Raw genomic sequence first — 22,264 nt, forward strand, 5'->3', positions numbered from 1 at the left:
CACTCTAGGCATTCCAAGATGGATGGGTCTCCAGTGAACTGCTGGGTGAAGCAAATGGTGAAAACAAGAAAAGACAAGAGGTTTCTGGGTCTGCGGGGGACAGACAACAGGGCAACACTTAGAACTCAAGAGTACGCGAGGGCAAGGATGGGCCGTGTCGGTTTATAAACATCCTGCGGCTCACAGTCTTTTGGTGACTTGTTGTGGTCTGAGGGAGTGATCTACATCATGGTAACAGCTTTGTGCTTCTGATTTCCAAAGTGTGTATGTGTGTACATATATGTGTATGTATATGTGGAGATGTTAGGGAATAACAATAATGGTAGAGATGGTTTATGACAATTTTGCTTTAAAATGTTTTAAAGATTAAAGCTAAAAATTGAACATTTAACCATTTCAGTTTACTCTCTCTTTCTTCCTTTTCTCTCCTTTCTTTTTTATAAGCAACGGGCAACTAGTAGATGTTAAGACACTTGAAACGTTTTGGCCATGTAAGGAATATTCTCATTGTTCCCTAAATGCTTTTTGGCACTTCTGCCGGGGAGTTGGGGTACTGAGAGTTCTGTGCTTTAACAGAGGGCGGGTTTTAAGTTATTTTAAATTATCTCCAATTTCATTTAATGGGTTCTCTGATGGAAGAAAATATATAATTTTTATTGATGTCAGACGTTGGAGGTTTGTATTGTACTCGTTTTTGTTGGTAATGGTCACAGTGTGTAAATCCTTACTCATATAAAGTCCCTCCTGTGGGACAGAGAGGGAAGGAGGTTGCCTAGGGATAGAATAAGGGAAAGGAGAGGGCAATGTAACTGGGGAAAAAATGATTTTGGCAAACGTTTTGGCATCTGTCGACGAAAAAGCCCATCGGTTGAAAGACAAAGAAATTGAGATGGTTTAAAGCGTTACGCTGTATAAACGGTGGAGTATCTCCTTCTCTGCGGGCGTAAATAATAAATGAAAGAGGAAGAATGACAACAAAGGATTGGGTCCTTTAAGAAAATGTGTGCAGCCTGAATAGGGGTCTGTGGCCCAGGGCCAAAGGTCTTAGCTTTGAGTGTAATTAGAAGAAAATACAAAAATGTCATTATTAGCAGGTGAAGTGTGCAGCACGTGGCTAAAAATTAGCAATTTTAGACTCCAAAGCTATTGGAATTGGATTATTGACCTTTTTAAAAATCATTAAGGTACTTGCAGAGTCAGACAGTTCTCATCAGCAGTAATGCAGTTTGACCTTATTGACCATCTGGGGTAATCTTGGGTTTGGATTAGGTAGGAAGGTTCCTGATTCCAAAAGATGCTGTTTGTGTATGTGTGCGTGGGAAGTGTATGAGCTCGGAAACCCAGGGCCTGTATTTTTCACTATTCTTTTGTGAGAAGGCATTCTTCCAATAATGAGAGGGTAAGAGAAATGTTTTTTATCCCCAAATCTGAAATGTTTCTTTTCTCTCTTTCAAGTTGACATAGAAAAGGAAGTATGAAAACCTTTTCTTTAACATGACTTCAAGTATTTTAGTGTTATAAATATTCATATTGCACTTAATACATTCTTACAAAACTGAGAATTTTTAGTTTACTTTTTAAAAACATTAAGAATTACTTCTAAGTTATGTATAAAAATGAATGAGAAGTTGCTTTAATTCATTTAAGGCTTTATCAATTTATCATATTTTTCATGCAATAATTTACATCGACCATAATCTACTTAGTGCAGAGAATAATAGGCAGACTATTCAATCAACTATAGATAATTATAATCAATATCTCCTAGAAATGCACTGCTCAGAAAGATAGGAAACATTTCCTTCTCTTCTTGTGGTTTTTCTTCCTGGAAGTCATTTTGGAATTTCAAAAAGCACAAAAATAATATTTCAGTGTTAGTTATATGTGACCTTATTATATTTCTTTGAATAAATTAATTTTAGACAAGTATCAGGGATTGTAAAATTCCCAAATGCCCCCAAATAAGGAAATTATCTTACACTAATTCTATTCCAAAATAGTAGCAGTCTGTGAACTTTTACTGTTATGGTGACCTGTCCAGCTTGCACTGAGGGAAGGGCTGGGGCTTAAGAGAAACAGAAGTCACTTTGGATGTATATGCAGAATTTTAGATATGTAGATTATTATATTGTAGAATAATTAGAAATAACTTGTGGTTTTTGTGTGTTATATGTTGTTACAGGTGCTGAAGAACATTGTGATTACAGGCAAGCTCCCTGAGATGGTGACTGCCTAGCTTAACCATGAACACGATTCAAAAATGTTAATGTATGAACCAAGGTATTGTATGATTGCATTCCTGTTCTCAGACTTTCCATTGTCGAATTGTTCTTGTTCAGTTAGTCTACAGTTTAAATAACACTGCCGGGTTTGGTCCTTAAGCTAACTAAGCAGGCGTCATATGCGCTCCACACTGTTCTTCCCCACCCAGCGTGACTGCTCTCCATCTTCCCAACTCCCCCAGTTACGCTTACTCAGAAGCACGTTTTCCTCCCAACCCGCCCTGCATTTCCTGTCTACATAAACTGCAAAACTATGAATTCCAGGGCTAAAGAGAAGGCTCACCGCTTCTCAGAGGACTGGAGTTTTCCCATCACCCACGCCAGGTGCCCCACCTGAAACGCCAGCTCCTACAGATCCAAGGATTTCTTATGGCCTCCTAGGCACCCATACGCATGGCATCCCACACTCAGACATGCACACACATGCACATAGCTAAAAATAAATCTCTTTCAACTTTTTTATTTTTCACATCTTGGTTTGTTTTTTTTTCCTTTTTTAAAGTATTATTCTTTGAAATTTCCATTATGTCATACTCACCCTCACTCCCTCCAAGAATGCACTTTTTGGTTCCTCTTTGGTGACTATAATTTTCTTTCCAGTTGTCTGATAAGAGACTTCAAGGCCCTTGGTCATACAGAAAAATCCAACCTGTATTTAGTGATCACATATGTTTAAAATTCACGATACGTTGTTACAGGGGTTTAGTAAGATGTTTCCGGCTTTATTTTTAGAAGACTTTTAATTCAGAGGGGAAAGGGTGATACTGGTTCACCCTCTTCCGATATCAAGGGGAAATTTTGTTAGGAATTGAGGATTTGGAATGACTGCTTTGGGTGACTTGGCTTTTAGAAGGAACGTACCGCGGGATCTCCACTTCGGAAGCTGCAGTGTGTTTGAATGGCCCGGTGTTTTCAGGGCAGGCCAAAGATCTTTTCCTTTTTATGACCTGTTGTATCCTTTCGAGACCAGAGAGAACAAGAGGGTCATTGCCACTTCAGCCCAGTCCCTGTTTGTTCCTTAGTGATGACCACGAAGACACTGAAACCCAGTATTGGCTTAACATCTGGGAAATGGTCAGAGAGAGGGGAGGAGGCAGAAGGGAGAGGAGAACTGTTGCATTTTGTTTCACCAGGTGCTAGGAGGAAGCAACATTAGCCTTTTTGATATGGGAGGCAAAATCTGTGGGCCCTGGCGTTAGGCTGCAACAATTGAAAAGGTCAAAGGACAGCTGAGTGGGGTCAGCGAGACACCATGGGGTGTATTTTGTTACTTAGTAAAAGGAGTAGCCTCCTAAAACCTTAAAGGCTTCCCTTGGAAATCTGTGTTGTGAAAAGGTTTTATGAGTCTCATGGCAATAACTCCTGATTTATCTAAGGAGCGCTAGCTTTTGTCTAATGGAAGGATAACCCTCACCAAATGTTGGTGAGGACTGTTAGACTCAGCATAGGTCTGAAAGAGTAGTTAGGATTGGAAGTGTACTTCGCCTTCCAGAACATTTATCATTTTAATGTTTCTGTCACAACGAACAATTTTGCACTGTTGAAATACCGCCTTTTTCTTTTCTTGGAACAGAAAGCAGGGGAGGGAGCTGGTCACATTAATTAAAAATTATTCTACATGCTTCAGATCTTTCTTGTACACAGAAAACTGTTATTAAACCTTTTCCAAATACCAAAACTTGCTAACTCTAGAAAGTTATCTTTTAATTTATTTTTAACTTATTTATAAAGGGCCTACATGAAACACGCAGTATGTTCTGGCTCACAGGTTTTTTTTTTTTATTCTTATTATTTTGTGTGTATATATGTGGCTCTGGGGATTGAATCTTACACGTTCTAGGCAAGCATTCAGTCACTGAGCTACAGCCCTGGCTTACAGACTTTTAGTTCTAACTGTTAATGTTTGATGGGAGAAGACTATAAGCCGATGAGTAACTGTAAATCCTACACTTCTTCCTGAATGCTTTTCTTTTTCTCATATATGTTGTATCAGGAAGAAAAAACTCAATGTCAAAGCCAAGAATAAAAATGTTCTGTTGCATAGTCCAGTGGTGGAGCGCTTGCCCAGCATGTGAGGCCTTGGGTTCTGTCCCAACACCGACAAAGAATGGCCGTAAATAAGGGATGGATGCTGTCTTTGGAAGGAGTTGGAGAATCTGGGGGTGGACATCTGCAGGTTGGGAGAGGTCTACTTGCTTCAGCAGTGACCCCAGAGAGCACTGGATGATCTGTGAATACCTTCAAAGATAGCTAATACCTCCTGGCAGCTAGGTAATGGCAGAGTGGCGTGGGGCTTTGGCAGTATCTTGATATTCCACTTTCTACATTATGCATATGTACAGATGTAGAAAGAAAGTATATGTGTCAACATGCATAATAAAGAAAAGTCATGTGTATGATAAGCCTTGTTAAATTGGTTACTTTTGTAAATTAGTGTTGCAATTAACGTATTTATTAGCTACAGGCATGTGACTTTTTTTTCAGTAATTACAACTCCCGTTCAAGGAACACATACACGAGTGTCTATTTTCTCAAGGTTAAAGCCCCTTTCAACAGCTAATTTAGAAACCTGAGTGTGGTGACTGATAATTGCCTGGAGAAAACGCACAGCTGTTTAAGCAGCATTGAAATCGTGGCAAATCTGACAAGTGCAATCAGCAGAGTTAATAAGATAACGAAAGACTGATGGCTGGGTGGGGGGCGGGGGCGGGGACGGAACAGACTAAGCAGGCGCTCCACACACACACTGATGGGGCTTCCCTTGCTCCTCCTCTGCGAAGCTGTGTCCTCCCCCTTTTCATATTCCCCAAATTACAGCCCAGTGTGTTGCTTCACACCTGCAGGATGGAGGTAAAAAGCCCCAAACTCACATCTGATTGTAAAAAGCAGCTGTCTGATGACAGTATTTCAGGAAAAAAAAATCAAATATTGCTGAGTCTGAAGCACACTTTGATTTGCTAGCCTTAGATGTGCGTGTATTTTACTATTCTTGCTTTGAACCTAGATTTCTTTAGCCTTCTATGCAGTTTTTTTTAAAAGATTTTATTTATTATGTATACACCACTTCATGCATGCCTGCAGGCCAGAAGAGGCCACCAGATCTCATTATAGATGGTTGTGAGCCACCATGTGGTTGCTGGGAATTGAACTCAGGACCTCTGGAAGAGCAGCCAGTGCTCTTAACCTCTGAGCCATCTCTCCAGCCCCCTTCTATGCAGTTTTAATTCTTACTCAAGTGCAGGATAAGGGAACCCTGTTTCTAGATTAGATAACCCACCATCACTTCAAACCAAACAAACTGTAGGAATCTTTAATAATGTGTCCCTGCTTACACATCTAGTGGGTTAATGCTCATAACTCCCTTTCTAAACAATCTTTAAAAAAAAAAAAAGCAGTTGGAGCCGGGCGGTGGTGGCGCACGCCTTTAATCCCAGCACTCGGGAGGCAGAGGCAGGCGGATCTCTGTGAGTTCGAGGCCGGGCTGGACCGATAGCCTCCAAAACAATACAGAGAAACCCTGTCTCATAAAAAAAAAAAAAAAAAAAAAAACAGTTGGAGATAGTTAAATAAGAGAAATTAAGAAAAATTATCATTATCTATGCCTTTGCTGCTATGCTTTCAAAGTTACCATTGACATTTAAAAAGTTGTTTTAGGAGCATCTTTTAAAATTGCCTTTGCAGTGGGAAGTTAGCTTTTTCCTCTAGCGCCTTATGCAAATCTTAGCCCCCTCTCCAGAGTCCCAGCAGCTCTGAAGTCATGGCCATCCTCATGGATGTGGTGACCACACTTTGGAAGCTTTTCTCATTATTTAATGTTTTCTGCTCTCAGTTATTGACTTTCCTCCCTATTGAAAAATTGGTCTCTGGTGACATGGTGGGGGTCATGCAGGAATTAAGCCAGTTCCAGAGAGTCCTGACAAAATACATTTGTTTTACAGGAAGGTTCCCAGTTGGAACACTGTGTCCCTTTGTTACAGAGTGAAGCAGCATCCTGCTTCATCTTCCTATGGCAATGAATTTGCTGGGCATATCACAGTGATTATTTCTGTAATTACTGCAGATATTGTGTATCTGCTGAAAATGTTGGAATTAAAAATTTAGAATTAAGTTACTAAGGCTTCTTAAAAAAAATCCAGTGCTTTTGGCTTCAAAACCTGTCAAAACAGACATTTCCCAATCTCAAAGAGACATACAAAGAGGCTGAAGAGTTGTCTTCAGTTTTGTTTTGTTTTTTTTTGGGGGGGGTTGAGGCAGGGTTTTATTGTGTAGCCCTGGCTGTGCTGGAACTCACTCTGTAGACCAGACTGGCCATGAACTCAGAGATCTGCCTGCCTTTGCCTCCTGAGTGCTGGGATTAAAATCATATGCCACCACCACCCAGCTTTAAAAAAAAAAAAGATGATTGCCTTTTCAGATCTTTAGCAAGGAGGATAGATAAAAATGCAATAAAACATGTTTATTTTGAATGTGTGCTTAGCTTTGTCCATTATTGGAATGTGCTTAGAAAGAAATAGCATTGCTTCAGATCTGCTTAACAAATAATTGGATAAGACACACAAAAATTCAGTCTTCCCCCTCTCTCTTTCACTTAATTCTGGTTTTACAAAATATCTACCCCTTTCAAAAACCCACCATCAAATAAGGGAGTTAAACAAATACTAAGCTCAGCTAATACAAATAATTAAGGGTAGCAAATGTCTATTTAAAAGAATAAGCAGAGCTGAAATTTAGCTCAGTAGCAAAGCACATGCCTAGCATACAGAAGGACTGGGGTTCAATCCCCAGAATCAGTAAATAAGTAGAAAGTAAAATGCCAAGAAAGCAAACTGTGAATGTGTATTTGTCTTTAGTTTGGGGTGGAAAGCTCCATATGAACCTCTAAGAATTGAACTTGGTGTGTTCGTCTGAGATCCGCACATTATCACTCCCAGTGCTAGCCACAGAACCCATGGTCTCTGCCTGCTGAGAACACGATCTGGCACTGAGCTGTAGCCCCATGTGTGGCAAGAAAGAGCATAGAATCTAACGCGCAACACCGATTCCTCTTCTGCCAAATCAAAGAATTGTATTGATGGAAGAGCCTGAGAAAGATGAAGTGACACGTTCAAGGTCACCTCACTAGGGCATCACCAGGCCTTTTGAACCTAAGAACTAACTGTCTCCCAACCATCGCATGTCTAGTAAGATGGCTACTTGGCACAGTCGCCATTTAAGTTGGGTACAGTTAGATAAGATGTTTGACCGTCACATGTGGCTGATGGATATCAGGTCACAGCAGCCACATGTCAGGTGCTCGACCATCACATGTGGTTTAGAGACACAGAACAGCTCTCCCACTTCTGGAGAAGTCTGTTGTGTACCACTTGGTGTCACTGGTTATTCAGGATTTGTTTATCTGATATAAAATATTTTAATGAATTGTGCATGATGGCAAGGTAAAAGCAGCTGCGGAGCTTTCATATTGATAGTTATGTGTGAGTGGCTCATGACCTAGCATCTACTGCCACACCCAACCTGCTCAAAGGAAACAGTTTGTCTTCTCTTAATAATCTTAGTGTAGCAAATGCTGAGACACCAATGTACTAGCCCCTTATGCACACGATGCTATACAGGCCCTATTTTAACTTTATCTATTCAAAGTCTCAGTTATTCTCATAAAAGCTAGGAGATGAAGTGACCAGTACCAGCCAGGAGACTGTAGGACAGGAATTGATTTCAGAGCCTGTGTGTTTGACTGCATGGCTCTTTAATGACAGCTGCCTGGTGTGTGGGGAGAGTGTGACAATGTCTGTAAGGACAGAGGTAACAAAAATCTAGTAAGCTGCACAAAGTTGTCTCCTTTTCTACACTGGGTCCACCACACAGTCAGTAAAATCTGCTTTTAAAACATCTCAAAACAGAAACAACAACAAAAACCTCACATGTCACCCCAGTCAAACGGACATACCGTCTTCTCCAGTCTTACCGTAATAACCTAAGCTACCCTGGAATCCAGAGTGCTGTGATTATATAGGTGTGCACTACTACATGCAACTACTCTCACCATTTTTCTGTTTCAAACAGCATGTTGAAACAGAAAAAACCCGACATTTTTTAAAGTTGAAATTTGAATCTTAATTTAAAAATGGGATGACTCTGGCCTTTTGCAGAAATCAGGTCCTGATTCTGTTTGTTCCCTGTAGTTTTATGTGCCTCATCCATTACACAGCTCCTCTGAGACCTGACTAGATCTGCCACATGTCTTGGCTGGATACTTCCTGGGTGGCATGTGTGCTTCGTTTATGTTGTCACCTTGGGGAGGTCAACAATGTCGCACTACCTCACATCAGGATTCTGCTTAATCCATGGGTTCAAGAGGTGACAGCTGATTTTTTTCATTATAAAGCTCCCCTCAACCTTCTACTTCATGGTTTCATCCATTACCATTGCCTACAGGAATACCGAATTAGTAGTTGCAAGGTGATTATTCTATGCTTCTAGTATTCATTGCACACTTATTAGCTAGAAATCTTCATTTACAGCAAAAATTACATGAAAGACAGCAGGAGCACTGTATCCTGACCCTCCTTCCTTTTCTTCTAACAGGGCTCAGTTCATTAGGTGTTTCCCTTCAGTTTTTGTTTGTTTTGTTAAGAGGAACTCCGCTTTTCTTCTTGAGTAGCAAAAATTGTAAATATGCTTTGATCAATGTTTATGTTTTATGTTTCATTCCTCTGACCTTTGGCCCGTGGGAGCCATTCATGGGGCCTCCTTTATCTTTTGACGTGGCCTGTTTGTTCTTGGCAGTATGCTATATTCCTTTGCATTTGCAGGAGAGAAAAATTAGGATGTCTGGAAGAATAGCTGAAACTGTTCCCATCTTTTCTTTTCTTCACCACCTGTGCCAGCTACCAGACAATACACTGCCCTCACTTCCCAGCCTTCCTTTCTATGGAAAAGGAAAAGGCAGAGCAGGCAGCATCCAACCGTGGTTGCAGGCTTTCTATTGGGTTCCATCTGCACTTCAAGGAGTTAATTAGTGGTACAGAAAGGCTCACATTGTCTGCCATCCCTTTCTTAGACAGTTCCTCAGTATCACAAAAATAACCCCTTAGTACCAGAGAGGTCTGGAATACGGAAATCAATGTCATGTCTGCTTTTTCGTTGCATTTGATTTAATGACTAATTTTGCAAAGTGTTTATCCATCTCCTTTTTTGTTGTTATTTTTTGTTTTTGTTTTTGTTTTGTTTTGTTGTTGTTTTGAGACAGGGTTTCTCTGTGTAGTTTTGCAGACCAGGCTGGCCTCGAACTCACAGAAATCCACCTGCCTCTGCCTACTGAGTACTAGGATTAAAGGCGTGCACCACCAATGCCTACATACATTCATTCAGGCAAAACACGCACACTAAAGACAATGTAAAGATTAGGTAACTTTTATTACTTCACTGAAAATACCTTCTGGACAATGTAGGTTTCCAAGATAGGCAACATCAGATAATTTGTCAGACTGGCGTTGGGCTGAGAGGAGATGAGAGTTCCAGACACTTTGTGCTCTGGAGAAAGGCCTTAGTTACTCCATCGACCCTGGGTAAGACATCCCTGTAGCTGACGCGGTGTTAGTTCCTGGTAGTTTTCTCTTGTTAGCAAAGAAGAAAGGTAAATTAGCTGTTGGCTTAAGACCAAAATAGACTAGGGACACAGCACATTTCTCTCCCAGCACCCATCTTGTTTTGATCAAGTGTTGCTATTAAAAAACAAATTTCTTTGAGTTTTAGACAATTTAAATGTTTAAGGCACTTATAATGATGCCATAAAGGCTTGGCCAAAAACTCAAGTGATTCACAAAATTTTCTTTTGACAGACTGTAGGTTATGTTCCACTTAACATTTTTAATTGGATAGCATATATGCACCGAACTTTTGGTCAAATGTTACATGTTTTAGGTATATCCTCTTTGTAAAAAATGAAACTGATTAAAATTAATAGATATTAACTACTTTTTTTTTTTTTGGTTTTTACGAGACAGGGTTTCTCTGTATTGTTTTGGAGGCTGTCGGTCCAGCCTGGCCTCGAACTCACAGAGATCCGCCTGCCTCTGCCTCCCGAGTGCTGGGATTAAAGGCGGGCGCCACCACCGCCCGGCGATATTAACATTTTTTAAATCCATAGTAACTGTTCTTTAATTAGCTACTATAAAAGAGGTTCTTGGGGCTAAAGAGGTGGCTATCCTATCAGTTAAGAGCACTGACTGTTCTTTCAGAGGACCTGGTTCTGATTCCTAGCACCCACCGGGTGGCTCACAGCCATCTGTAACTTCAGCTCCAGAACTGACAGCCTGGGGCACCAGGCAAACATGTGGTGAATGGACACACATGCAGATAAAACATTTATACATATGAAACCAAAATAATTTTTAAAGGAAGGTTGGCAAATAGTGCCTGACTTTTCCTCCAAATCACAGGAGTATGTAAGAAGTTTGGGAAGTTCACGGGCTCACTGGAGCTCACACTGCACACTGCTGTGGTTACAGGGGCTGTGTACTTTCTCTGCTGTCCTTCAGCAGCTCAGGGACAGCTCAGGGTGCTGTGGAGCTCTTGAAATCTGAGAGACGCTGGGATTGTGTTGTGCATCACCCTTCTGGACTCCGAGTTGGCACAATGGATTATGGCTGCCTTTCCTACCCATAATGTACTTCCCAGTTCATTCTTCAGGTACTCCCCATAAGAAGTCTATCTGAGTTGTCATCACAGATGAGAATAAAAGCCGTCTCTCTCCTTAATGGAGGAAATGGAACTAAAATAGTACCAAACTTATCTATCTTGAAATGAGAGAAGCTGGGTGTGGCGGTGCACACCTTTAATCCTAGCACTTGGGGGGCAGAGGCAGGTGGATCTCTGGGAGTTTGAAGCCAGCCTGGTCTACACAGTGAGTTCCAGGAGCCAGAGCTACATAATGGAGAGATACTGGTCTGGGGGAGGCCAGAAGAGCATCACTCCCCCTAGAGCTAGATTTGCTGTCATTGAGAACCTCCCAAGGAGTACGCTGAGACCCTAACTTAAGTGCTCTGAACTGAGCTCATGTTTAGGTAATTTTATCTGCACTAAAATAACTCTTTTTGGCTAGGAAATTATCTTCGGATCATAAGTAACTTCTTATATAGGGGAGGAAGTTAGGGCTTGGAGAAAGTAATCATTGTATTTAAAGTTTTTTTTTTTTGAGACCAGCTTCATCTAAATAAGAAAGTACAGCAGTTAAAACGTTTAAAAACGTTCATTACTTAGCAGTCAATTTGGTTCATTACTTAGCAAGTTTTAGATGTTTCTGGATCGATAGCATTATTAGATGCCTGTTTGTGACCTGAAAAGAGGTCACACTTCCTTCAGCACCCTGAAGAGTAAGCATTTTTTTTTTTTTTGGGACAGAGTTTCTTTGTGTAGCCTTGGCTGTCCTGGAACTCACTCTGTAGACCAGGCTGGCCTCAAGCTCATGAGATCTGCCTGCCTCTGCCTACCGAGAGCTAGGACTAAAGGGGTGCACCACCACCTCCTGGTGGACGAAGTGATTTTTTTTGTTTTTGTTTGTTTTTCGAGACAGGGTTTCTCTATATTGTTTTGGAGCCTGTCCTGGAACTGCTTTGTAGACTAGACTCGTCTCGAATTCACAGAGATCTGCCTGCCTCTGCTTCCCGAGTGCTGGGATTAAAGGTGTGCGCCACCACCGCCCGGCCTAAGTAATTTTTATATAGCACTCAGTCTGCTGTCTAGCCCAATACTTCTTGACTTTTTATCTCAGCACTTTTTGTATTCCTGAGAGCTATTGAGGACCCCACCGAGGTTCTATCTAGATAGGTTATGGAAACTAAAACTGACCAACTTTGTATTTATTTTCAAAAATTAATAACCAACAGTTCACTATATTAACAAGTGTGTGTGTGTGTGTGTGAAAAATAACATTTTTCCTTTTTAGTAATTTTTGTTAGGTTGGGCAAACACATTCTCCAGTAATAGTTTGAAAACATTTAGTGTTCATTTTATCTTATATGTCTGGGTATTTTGTCTGCATACCACATGTGTGCCTGCCAGAAGAGGGTGTCAGAGCCCCTGGAGCTGGAGTTACAGATGGTTGTAAGCCATCATGTGGATGCTGGGAATTGAACCTGGGTCTTCTGCAAGAGTGCTCTTAACCCCTCAGCCATCCCCCCAGCCCTGAAATGTTTTTACTTCATGGACCACTGAAAGGGTCATGAGGGCCCCTGGACCATTTGGAAATTTATTGGTCAAACCATTAGTTAGCACTCAATAAATTGTGATTATTACTATACATCACTTTTTTGTGACTAAAGAGCACTACACAAATACTAATGATGAGAAGAATGTGTAGGCTGTGGCGCCAAACTTATTATTGTTCACTTGACTGAAGGATACAAGGAAGACATTCAGGTGAGACCAAAGAAACAATGCTTTTTTTTTGTTTTTTTGTTTTTACGAGACAGGGTTTCTCTGTATTGTTTTGGAGGCTGTCGGTCCAGCCTGGCCTCGAACTCACAGAGATCCGCCTGCCTCTGCCTCCCAAGTGCTGGGATTAAAGGCGTGCGCCACCACCGCCGGGCAAAACAATGCTTTTTATATGGATGAATGGTAGCATCACAGAAATAAGTTCTTTGGATAAGTGACACAGAGCTTGCTTTCAGGGGTTGGTTAATTAAGCACATTATCATGAGACTTTCATTTTGTTTCTCCAGGAGTTCTTTCCTCCCCTAGGTCTTAGAGGGAGCAGTGATTAAATATTTACTCAGATGCTGAGGGAAGAGCTGATCTGAGGGTGTGGTAGCCCAGCTGTGAGAGGAAGGTGTGTTCCCATTGTTCAGCAGGCTAGGCTTCATAATTGACAGGGTAATGTTGCCTGACTGGTGGGAGAGGCTGGGTCATGAGGTCTTCTGGAGGGGCTCTCAGGTAGGCCTTGACTGTCAAGCAATGTAACAGATGACTTGCACTAGATTTCCCTTTCTTTAATGTAGACGCTTTTCTTTTTCTGTGTGTGCTTTTACATGCGTTTGCACTGTGTGCTGCCATGTGTATGACACAGTATACATGCGGAAGTCTGAGGACAACTTGGTTCCTTGGTTCTTTCCTGTGGCAGAAACCAGCTTTACCCACTGAACCGTTTTGACGGATAGATTAAGAATGTATTTCACGACGGCAGTGGTGGTGCATGTCTTTAATCCCAGCACTCAGGAGGCAGAGGCAGGAGGGTCTCTGTGAGTTCAAGGCCAGCCTGGTCTACAAGAGCTAGTTCCAGGACAGCCAGATCTACACAGAGAAACCCTGTCTCGGAAAACAAAACAAAAAAAAGAAAATATTTCATACATTTCACATAACTATATGGATATAGATTATATTTGCCAGACATACACTTAAATTTTCTTTTGACTATTTTTATTTTGTGTATGAGTATTTTACCTGCACGAATGTGTGTGCAATACCCATAGAGACCAAAAGAGGGCATCACATCCTCAGAGCTGGAGCTACAGATGGTCATGAGCCACCATGTGGGTGCTGGGAAATAAAGCTGGGTCCTCTGCAAGAGCACCCAGTGCCCTTTAACAGCTAAGCCATCTCTCTAGCCCCCATACATGTAGTTTTAGGACATAAATATCAACGCAATTTTTCCCTTCCTCTTTTTCTTTGGGATGTGCTGGTACAGACCATGGGGAACTCATACGCTGGGCAACTGAAATCTGCTAGATTTGAAGAAGCTCTACACAACTCCATAGAAGCCTCACTCAGATGTAGCAGTGTAGTCCCACGGCCAATCTTTTCCCAGCTTTACTTGGACCCGGATCAACACCCTTTCTCGTCTGCAGGTAAGTTTCTTAATTGCGTACATTTTTAGATCCCCTTTCAAAAGAAGTGGGAACTCCAAATCCTGGGAACTCAAATGCTAAAAATGCCAGTCTCCCCCACCTCAAAAAATATCTTTCAGGATTCCTCCTGTAATCTTTTTTTCCATAAGCGTCCTTTCAAAAACTAAATTTGCATTGGTTTCTGTGCTTACCCAGATGTCAAACCCAAAGTGGAAGACCTAGATAAAGATCTAGTACACCGCTACACTCAGAATGGCAGCCTGGATTTTTCTAATAATGTAGCAATTAATGAAATGGAAGATGATGAAGATGAAGAAGAAATGTCCGACTCAAACAGCCCACCAATTCCCTATTCACAAAAACCTGCCCCAGAAGGATCTTGTACTACAGATGGTAGGTTTGCACTTTTGAGTTCTTTTCACCTTTGTATTGTAATTTTCATTTGGCCTGTTTCCAATCATTCCATGTGGTTTTCAAGACTGGACACCAGTCATTGTTGGAAGGAATGAGTTCTATATGCTGATGCGTTTATCTAATTATTCTTTATCAATAAAAACTTGGGAGTCAGATATTGGGGTAAAAACCTGAATGGACAGAGAACCAACCAGTGACCTCCTGTTTCTGTCATTTCTCCATTAAAAAGAGTTGAGACTCTCTCTAAACCCCACCCTACTACTTGCTGTCTCTTTATCTTCAGTCCTCCAAAACCTCTATGGTTAATTTTGGTCAGCTAATAGCTAGCTCTGCCCTCTGATTCAAAGCAAACTTTATTGTCAGAACGCGATCAAAATATCACACAACAATATCCTCACCCCTATGGACTCAAGGGCTCACAACAGATGTCTACAGGAACCACAAGTCCCACCCCTTCTTGTAGATAAGGAGACTAAGGTTCACGGTTAAACCAATTCAGTGAGAGCATCTGTGCAAACACAAGTTCAGACAAAGGTCAAGGCTTCTCCACTGTTCTGTAAGAATTTACTCTCTCATGAGCTTTTTATTAAAACAATGTTTCATCTTTCTTGCCCTTTTAGTCACCACCAAGATAGTAATAGAAATCCAGATGGCCTGACTCCACATCTACCTAGAACAGTATTACATTTAGGTCGTGTGTGTGTGTGTGTGTGTGTGTGTGTGTGTGTGTGTGTGTGTTACACACGTGGGTGGGTGCTCATGAACCATGGCGCACACATGGATCAAAGGACAACTTGCGGGAGTAAGTTCTCTCCTTCCACCCTGGGGAATGTCAGGGTCATGCTTACTGGTAAGCACCTTTGGCTAATTAGCCATCTTGCTGTCCCTACAGCTATACTCACTGAGTATAGAGATAAAATATAAATCTTTTATAAACATTATAAGTATAAAATTTGGTTCTAGAACATAAAAATGTGGGCTGGGGAGATGGCTCGGCAGTTAAGAGCACTGGCTGCTCTTCCAGAAGTCCTGAGTTCAATTCCCAGCAACCACATGGTGGCTCACAACCATCTATAATGAGATCGTGTGCCCTCTTCTGATGTGCAGGCATGCATGCAGCAGAACACTGTATACATAACAAATGAATAAATCCTTTTTAAAAAAAATAATACAAGAAATATAAGTAATTAGATTCTCCCTCTCTTCCTCCCCCCTCTTCCCACTCAGTTTTTTGAGACTGGGTATCATGTAGTGTGGGCTGACCTGGAATTCACTACATAGAACTTACTGGCCTCCAACTCGCAGAGATTTATTTGCCTGCCTCTGCCTCCCTAGTGCTGTGATTAAAGGTGTACACCACCATGCCAGCTGATGAGCTCATTCTACTCGTTTGTGTCAGCTGTATTTCCTGCCACACTTTGAACCACATTTTAAATAAGGAAATCCTGGTTTCTAACATTTTCATTGTTTTGTGGTTTCAGTGATTTCCGAACTTAAAGTCTATTTTCTTCCCTTTACCTAGCTGCTGTGTTCTGATCCCCATTTAATTGGTATGTGGGTGTGGTTTTTATATTCTGGTTGACTGACATTAACCTGCATGGTATTAGAGCATGAAAACCTTGAGGAGACATGGGGGAGGAGGAAAAAGAAGGGTCCAGCTCTCAGGACAATTTCCTGACAAAGCTTGGAGAACGAGTAATTTGATGTAAATTAAAGTCTTATCCAGGGGAAGCCAGAAAAATAGTTGCCCTTGTTTGGGAGTTCATTTTCTTTTGATTTCCTACTTCCCCAAGAATTTGGCAACCCACAGAAGGATTCAGATCCTCTAGCTAGAGGGAAAAAGACCTGAATAATGCTCCAGTAGTTCACAAGTGTCCCTGGAAGGGATCTGCACTAGTGTTCTTCATGTCAGGCCTGCCCACAGCACATCATCCTATGGATTTGCTTCCACATATGACTGAGTCTTTTCCCAGACTTACTATAGTGTACACTGTTTACTCATTACTGTTGTATCATAAGCCTTTAAACCCATGGAGATGCCGATAGTGACAGCATTGTGTTGCTGCTTACTTGATTTATTCTTGTTAAATCTTTTCTTCAACTGAGCAGTCACCTCATCAAGTAACAAACGACATTGAACAGTGCTTAAAGTGGTGGTATCTGGTTGAGAATCTAATTACATGTGAATAATTAAACAGAACCAGAGTAAAAGCTTCAGGGGATGATTTGTGAAATGACAAAATTTTTTTCCAAAGTGTGGGAGAGAGTTTTCCCTGTCCTTCTGTACTTGGGGGTGTGTTTCCAATTTGGTAATGGCGTTATTTATAACCAGGTATTTTGAAAAGTTATTTTGTAGCTACCAAGATATCCTGAAAACAACAAGATATCTTTAATCCCAGCACTTGGGAGGCAGAGGGGGGTGGATCTCGGTGAGTTTGAGGATACCTTGACATACACAGTGACTTCCAGGACAGACACAGCTGCACAGTGAGACCCTGACTCAAAGAATACAAGCAAACAAAGCAATAGCAATGGAAACCCCCACGAAGTTAGGATCTGTTTTGTCTATTTATGCCAGGATCTCACTCTAACCCAGGCTGACCTTTAACTCACACTGTAGCTATAGAATTTGAGGTGGCCCTTTCACCTCAGCCCCAAAAGGGCAATGGTGATTTTGCTTTATTTTATCTCATTATTTCATTATTTATTATTTTTTATATTCCGATCCCAGTTCCCCCTCCTTCCTCTCCCCCTGCTCTCCTCTTCTTCTCCCATCCCGCCTCCCATCCTCTCCTCAGAGAGGGTCAGGCCTCCCCTAGGATGTCAACTAAGTCTATCCCTCACATCGTTGAGTCAGGACCAAGGTGCACAACCTCCATGTCTAGGCTGGGCAAGTTGTCTCTCCATAGAGAATGGACTCCACTAAATCAGTCTATGCATTAGAGTTAGATCTTGGTTCCACTGCCATTGGCCTCATATACTGCCCAAGCCTCACCACTATCACCTGTATTCAAGGGTCCTAGTTCAGTCCTATGCTGATTCCCCAGTTGACAGGGTGGAGTTAGTGATGCTGTAGAGGATGTGGAGAAAGGGGAACACTCCTCCATTGCTGGTGGAACTACAAACTTCTACCGCCACTGTGGAAATCAGTGGCAATTTCTCAGAAAATTAGGAATCCATCTACCTCAAGACCCCGCAATACCACTTTTGGGCATATACCCAAATGAGGCACACTCACATCACAAAGACATTTGTTCAACTATGTTCATAGCAGCATTATCATAATAGCCAGATCTTGGAAACAACCTAGATGCCCCTCAACCAAAAAATGAATAAAGAAAATGTGGTGTATTTACACAATGGAGGACTACTCAGTGGTAAGAAACAATGACATCTTTAAATTTGCGGGCAAATAGACAGAACTAGAAAAAAAAATCCTCGGTGAGGTAGCCCAGACCCAGAAAGACAAATATAGTATGTACTCACTCATAAGTGGATACCAGACATAAGGCAAAAGATACACAGCCTACAATTCATGTCCCCAGAGAAGCTAGAACCCTCTTTCAGAAACAGATGGAAACAGATGCAGAGATCTATAACCAACTCATCAGTCTGACCTCCTGCAGTACAATCGAAGTGAGGGAGGAGCGATAATATGAGTAAAGGGGTCAAGACCTACGTCTGCTGCTTCCGGTTCTCATAACTACTGGCCGTTGTCCATGTCCTGTGCTTAACTCTCCCCTGAGACGGCGTTTAAAATGAAAAAGTCGTTTATAGCTTGGTATTTGAGGTTTCACGTGGTGTTATCAGTTCTGCTCACTGGGAGATCTAAGAATCTTCCTGCTCAAATGGAAAGCAGCCCTGAAGTCGTGCTCACAACGCAGCAATGAAACTGCGCACTAGAATGGCGGCGGCCTTGTTTGAGAATGCCAACTTCAGGTTCCTGGGGAATCCTCTGTTTGCCTAAGGCTTAAAGCCGTGAAGTTATTTTTAGAGGCAATTTAGATAAGCAGATACTTAACATCTGACCGGCTGCCATTCATAGGCAAATTTCGGTTGCTAATTTCTTATGTAAATTATTGGACTAGAGTGGGTTCCTACCCTGCTGGGAGGCAGCTGATTGTCTACGCAGGTGAAGAGCAACCGGGTTTTAGACCTCTGGAAGCTGCTTTCATTACTCTAGTTGGGTTTACTGCTGTGTCAGTAAACGTTCCTTTCCCCCTTTCTATTGACTCTGGTGCCTTCAAGTTGGAGATAATTGGAGAATGCAAATCCCCTTCTATGAAGTGAAAACCTTTGCTATTTTCTTAAGAAAATGCAGATGAAGTTTATAAAGAAGAGCCCTCAGCTATCACCACCACAGTGTTTTAATTAAAATCATTTGTCTCAAAAGAGTGTGGCAGGAGAGCAGCCTTCCCTTATTGCCCTCAGAAGTGAAGTGAGTCCCGGAGCAAGTTTGCAAAACAAGTTGCTCACCCATATAAGCAACTGTCTTCCCTTCCTGAGTACAGCAGCAGCCGCCTAGATCCTCCCGTGGGGTGCTCTGAGGTGTTCTAGTAGTCTCTAAAGAGGAGTCATCTCCCTGCCATGAGGGATACTGGGATCGTTTTGGTCTGGAAATCCAGCCACATGTCATGGATACTGTAGCTAACCACTCCTTACAGGCACAGCTTATTTGCAGTTAAAAAAAACAAACCATAAACATTGCTCTTAATATTTTTTCATCCTTTGGGGATCTCTGATCTATGATGTGTTAACTAGCTGTGCTAACCCCTGACAATTTGACTTTAGGGGAAATAGTCAGAAAAAGAGCACCAGGCGCTTGAGAGGTGAACTTTGAATTTTTAGGATCAGCACAAACTGAATTTAGTAACTTTCCTTTGCTTCTGTGGCCATCTTTGGCCATGAGCTGCGTCCCTCCTGAGTGTGCCAGCCTCAGGGCTGCTTTCTCTTTCCACCCCGATCTTTCTTGTTAATTAAATTGCCTGAGGCTGTGTTGGCAAGTAACTAGAAGAAATGGATTTAAAGACTATTTTTAGGAGCAGCTTTACAGTTCTAGAAAATGCAAGTCAGAAGATCCATTTCTATGTGTACGCAATTTCTTCTATGAACAGTGTGGTATAAGAAGCACATGTGTTACAATTAGGGAGCTAATACTTATTTGTTTTTATTAACTTTAACAATTCCTTGCTTTTATCTAATGTCCTTTTCTGAGTAAGGATCCTATCAAGAATACTATACCAGATTTTATTATATTATCTCCTTAGGTGTCCTCTTAGCTGTGACATTGTTAGATTTTTCCCCCCCTGGTTTTAATGGCTCTATAAAGAAATCCCTTTATAGAAGGTTTTGGGGGGTGTGTGTGTTTGTGTGTGTGTGTGTGTGTGTGTGTGTGTGTGTGTTTCCTGAAGACTCAGTGACTGTGGTCTGAATGAAGGTCACAGAGGTGGAATGTCATGTCCATCACATTATTCCAAGAATGCCCAGCATCAGTACCTCATATTAATGACTGGGTGCTGAACTTAGTTACCTGAAGTGGTGCCTTCTTGGTGCTCCCAGTCCCCCGTGCTGTGGAAGAAATGCACACAGTCGGTCGTTATGCACCACATCCTATGGGCAAAGTAACATATCTAGATATGCTTATTTGAAGTTTTACCTTACAGAGATTCATTTCTTCTCCACCATGTTGCATCATTTATGTCTATCCTTGTGGATATTTCCTTTGTTTTGTGCTACACACGCTGCTGAACGTTACTTAAAGAGTCCCCGATTTAGACACGGAAGCTCTTTCTATTGGTCCTTGAACCCATTTCACAGACCTTCCCCCACGTTTATCTTTTCGTTGTCTCGGGTACAGCGCTTTTAAGAAAAGAAGTCTAGGAAGCATGCTTCTTCCACAATCCATTCATTGTTTAATGATTATCACCTTTGTCGTCTATCCTCCCACCCGAGTGGAAATCCCCAAGTCTACCTTACTGGAAACTGTTCTTGCTTCTTCACTTAAGTGAATTATGTAGTTTTCATTTTGCCCCAGAGAAAACTCTGAAATAACAGTTCTTTCATTTTAAGGAAAATCATGCTTTTCTGTGGGCACTCTCCATGCTGTGCCCTCTCGATTGTGTTTAGTCAGGAACCAAAATAGTAGTTTCCCCTTACCCCACCTCTGCCATGAGAGAAATCTCATCAGAAGTGTCAGTCTTTGGACTGGGGAGGTGGTTCAGTTAGTGAAGTGTCAACTGTATGCAGGAAGACCCAAGTTCAGATTCTCAGCACTTAGAAGAAAAAGCCAGGCTTAGATAGGTACACATTTCTGCAACCCTGGGAATCACTGGCCAGCCAGCCTAGCTAATTAGTGAACTCCAGGTTCTGTGAGAGACTCTGTCTCAAAAGAATAGGGTGGACAGCAATTGAAGAAGACAGCTGACATGGACCTTTGGCCTACAGGGGGTGGGAAGAATGGGGGGAGAGGGAGAGAAGAAAAGAGAAACATATTCTAAACATAGATCATTTTGTGGTTTGTAAAAACTTTCCAGACTAACAAACTCTTGACCTCACAATCCTCAGCCTCCTCATTAGCTGGCATGATGGGTGGATGCCAGCACTCATAGCTAAAACCTTGCATTTTAAGGATTTGTCAGTGCATATGAGATGGGTAGATGCTGACATAGTCATGGTTGACAAGGAATGTTATATCCAATGCCCCACAGAATTCAGCTTAAAAGGGCACAATGAAATCACGTGTTAGGACTGAAAAAACAAGCAAGGAAGGGGTTATAGTGTGGCACCTGTTTTGTACCGGGGTTGGGGAAAGCATAGACAGGTCAGAAGCACTTATGTTGTTGTTGTTTGTTTGTTTTTGTTTTTTTCGAGACAGTGTTTCTCTGTATTGTTTTGGAGCCTGTCCTAGAACTCACTCGTTAGACCAGGCTGGTCTCTAACTCACAGAGATCCACCTGCCTCTGCCTCCCGAGTGCTGGGATTAAAGGCGTGCGCCACCAATGCCCGGTTGTTGTTGGTTTTTAAGATCTATTTATTTTTTATTTATGTGTGTGTGTGTGTGTTTATATGTGTGTGTGAGAGAGAGAGAGACCAACCACATGAGTGCCCAATACCCAAAGAGGCCAGAAGAAGGCATCAGATTCCCCCCAGGAGCTGGTGTTGTGGGCAGTAATGAGCTGGGGTCCTCTGGAAGAGCAGCCAGTGCTCTTAACAACTGAGTCAACTCTTCAGCCCACTTTTTTTCTGTGTTTTTTTTGTTGTTGTTGTTGTTGTTGTTTTGTTTTTTTGTGGGTTTTTTTTTTGGTGGTGGTATTATTAATGCTTTTAGTTTTAGTCTTTTTTTTTATTTGGCTCTGAGATCGATTCTCAGGCTGGTCTTGAGTTCAAGGTCTTGCTGCCTTAGTATCCAGAGTTGTAGAGTTTTTAGTCATGTTCCTTTTCAGTCAGCAAGAGGTGGAGAGGCTGAGGGAGCACCTCATTTGGAGTTAGAGATCTGGGTCATGGTGTCCTCTTGGTTGGTTTATGGCCATTTGGCCTTAGGACATTTGGTTAACCTTCCTGGACCTTTCTCTCATTGACATATTGAAGAGATTAGAGTATTTTAGTGTCCCCCAATCTTCCAAGTCACAAATCTCTTTTAGTAAGACACTTTTGAACTCCTCAAGCATTTTGAAATAATTCTGTCATTGCATGACATATGATAAAAATGTTAACTTTAATTTTTTA

The 22,264-nt window shown here is 41.7% G+C and overlaps 1 protein-coding gene across 2 annotated transcripts in view; it reads left to right on the forward strand.

Moving 5' to 3' along the window:
* The window catches only part of Greb1l (GREB1 like retinoic acid receptor coactivator), a 224,445-nt gene that overhangs the window by 107,029 nt on the left and 95,152 nt on the right, over window positions 1–22,264 (forward strand). For both annotated transcript variants that reach the window (XM_021235134.2, XM_005065384.4), the window contains exons 2-4: window positions 2,183–2,280; window positions 13,966–14,125; window positions 14,321–14,518. In XM_021235134.2, coding sequence (XP_021090793.1) covers window positions 13,969–14,125; window positions 14,321–14,518 — 355 coding nt within the window. In that variant the 5' untranslated portion in view covers window positions 2,183–2,280; window positions 13,966–13,968. The remainder of the gene's footprint in view (window positions 1–2,182; window positions 2,281–13,965; window positions 14,126–14,320; window positions 14,519–22,264) is intronic.

The sequence above is a fragment of the Mesocricetus auratus genome, unplaced genomic scaffold (genome assembly GCF_017639785.1).
Source record: "Mesocricetus auratus isolate SY011 unplaced genomic scaffold, BCM_Maur_2.0 Super-Scaffold_100015, whole genome shotgun sequence".
Lineage (NCBI taxonomy): Eukaryota > Metazoa > Chordata > Mammalia > Rodentia > Cricetidae > Mesocricetus > Mesocricetus auratus.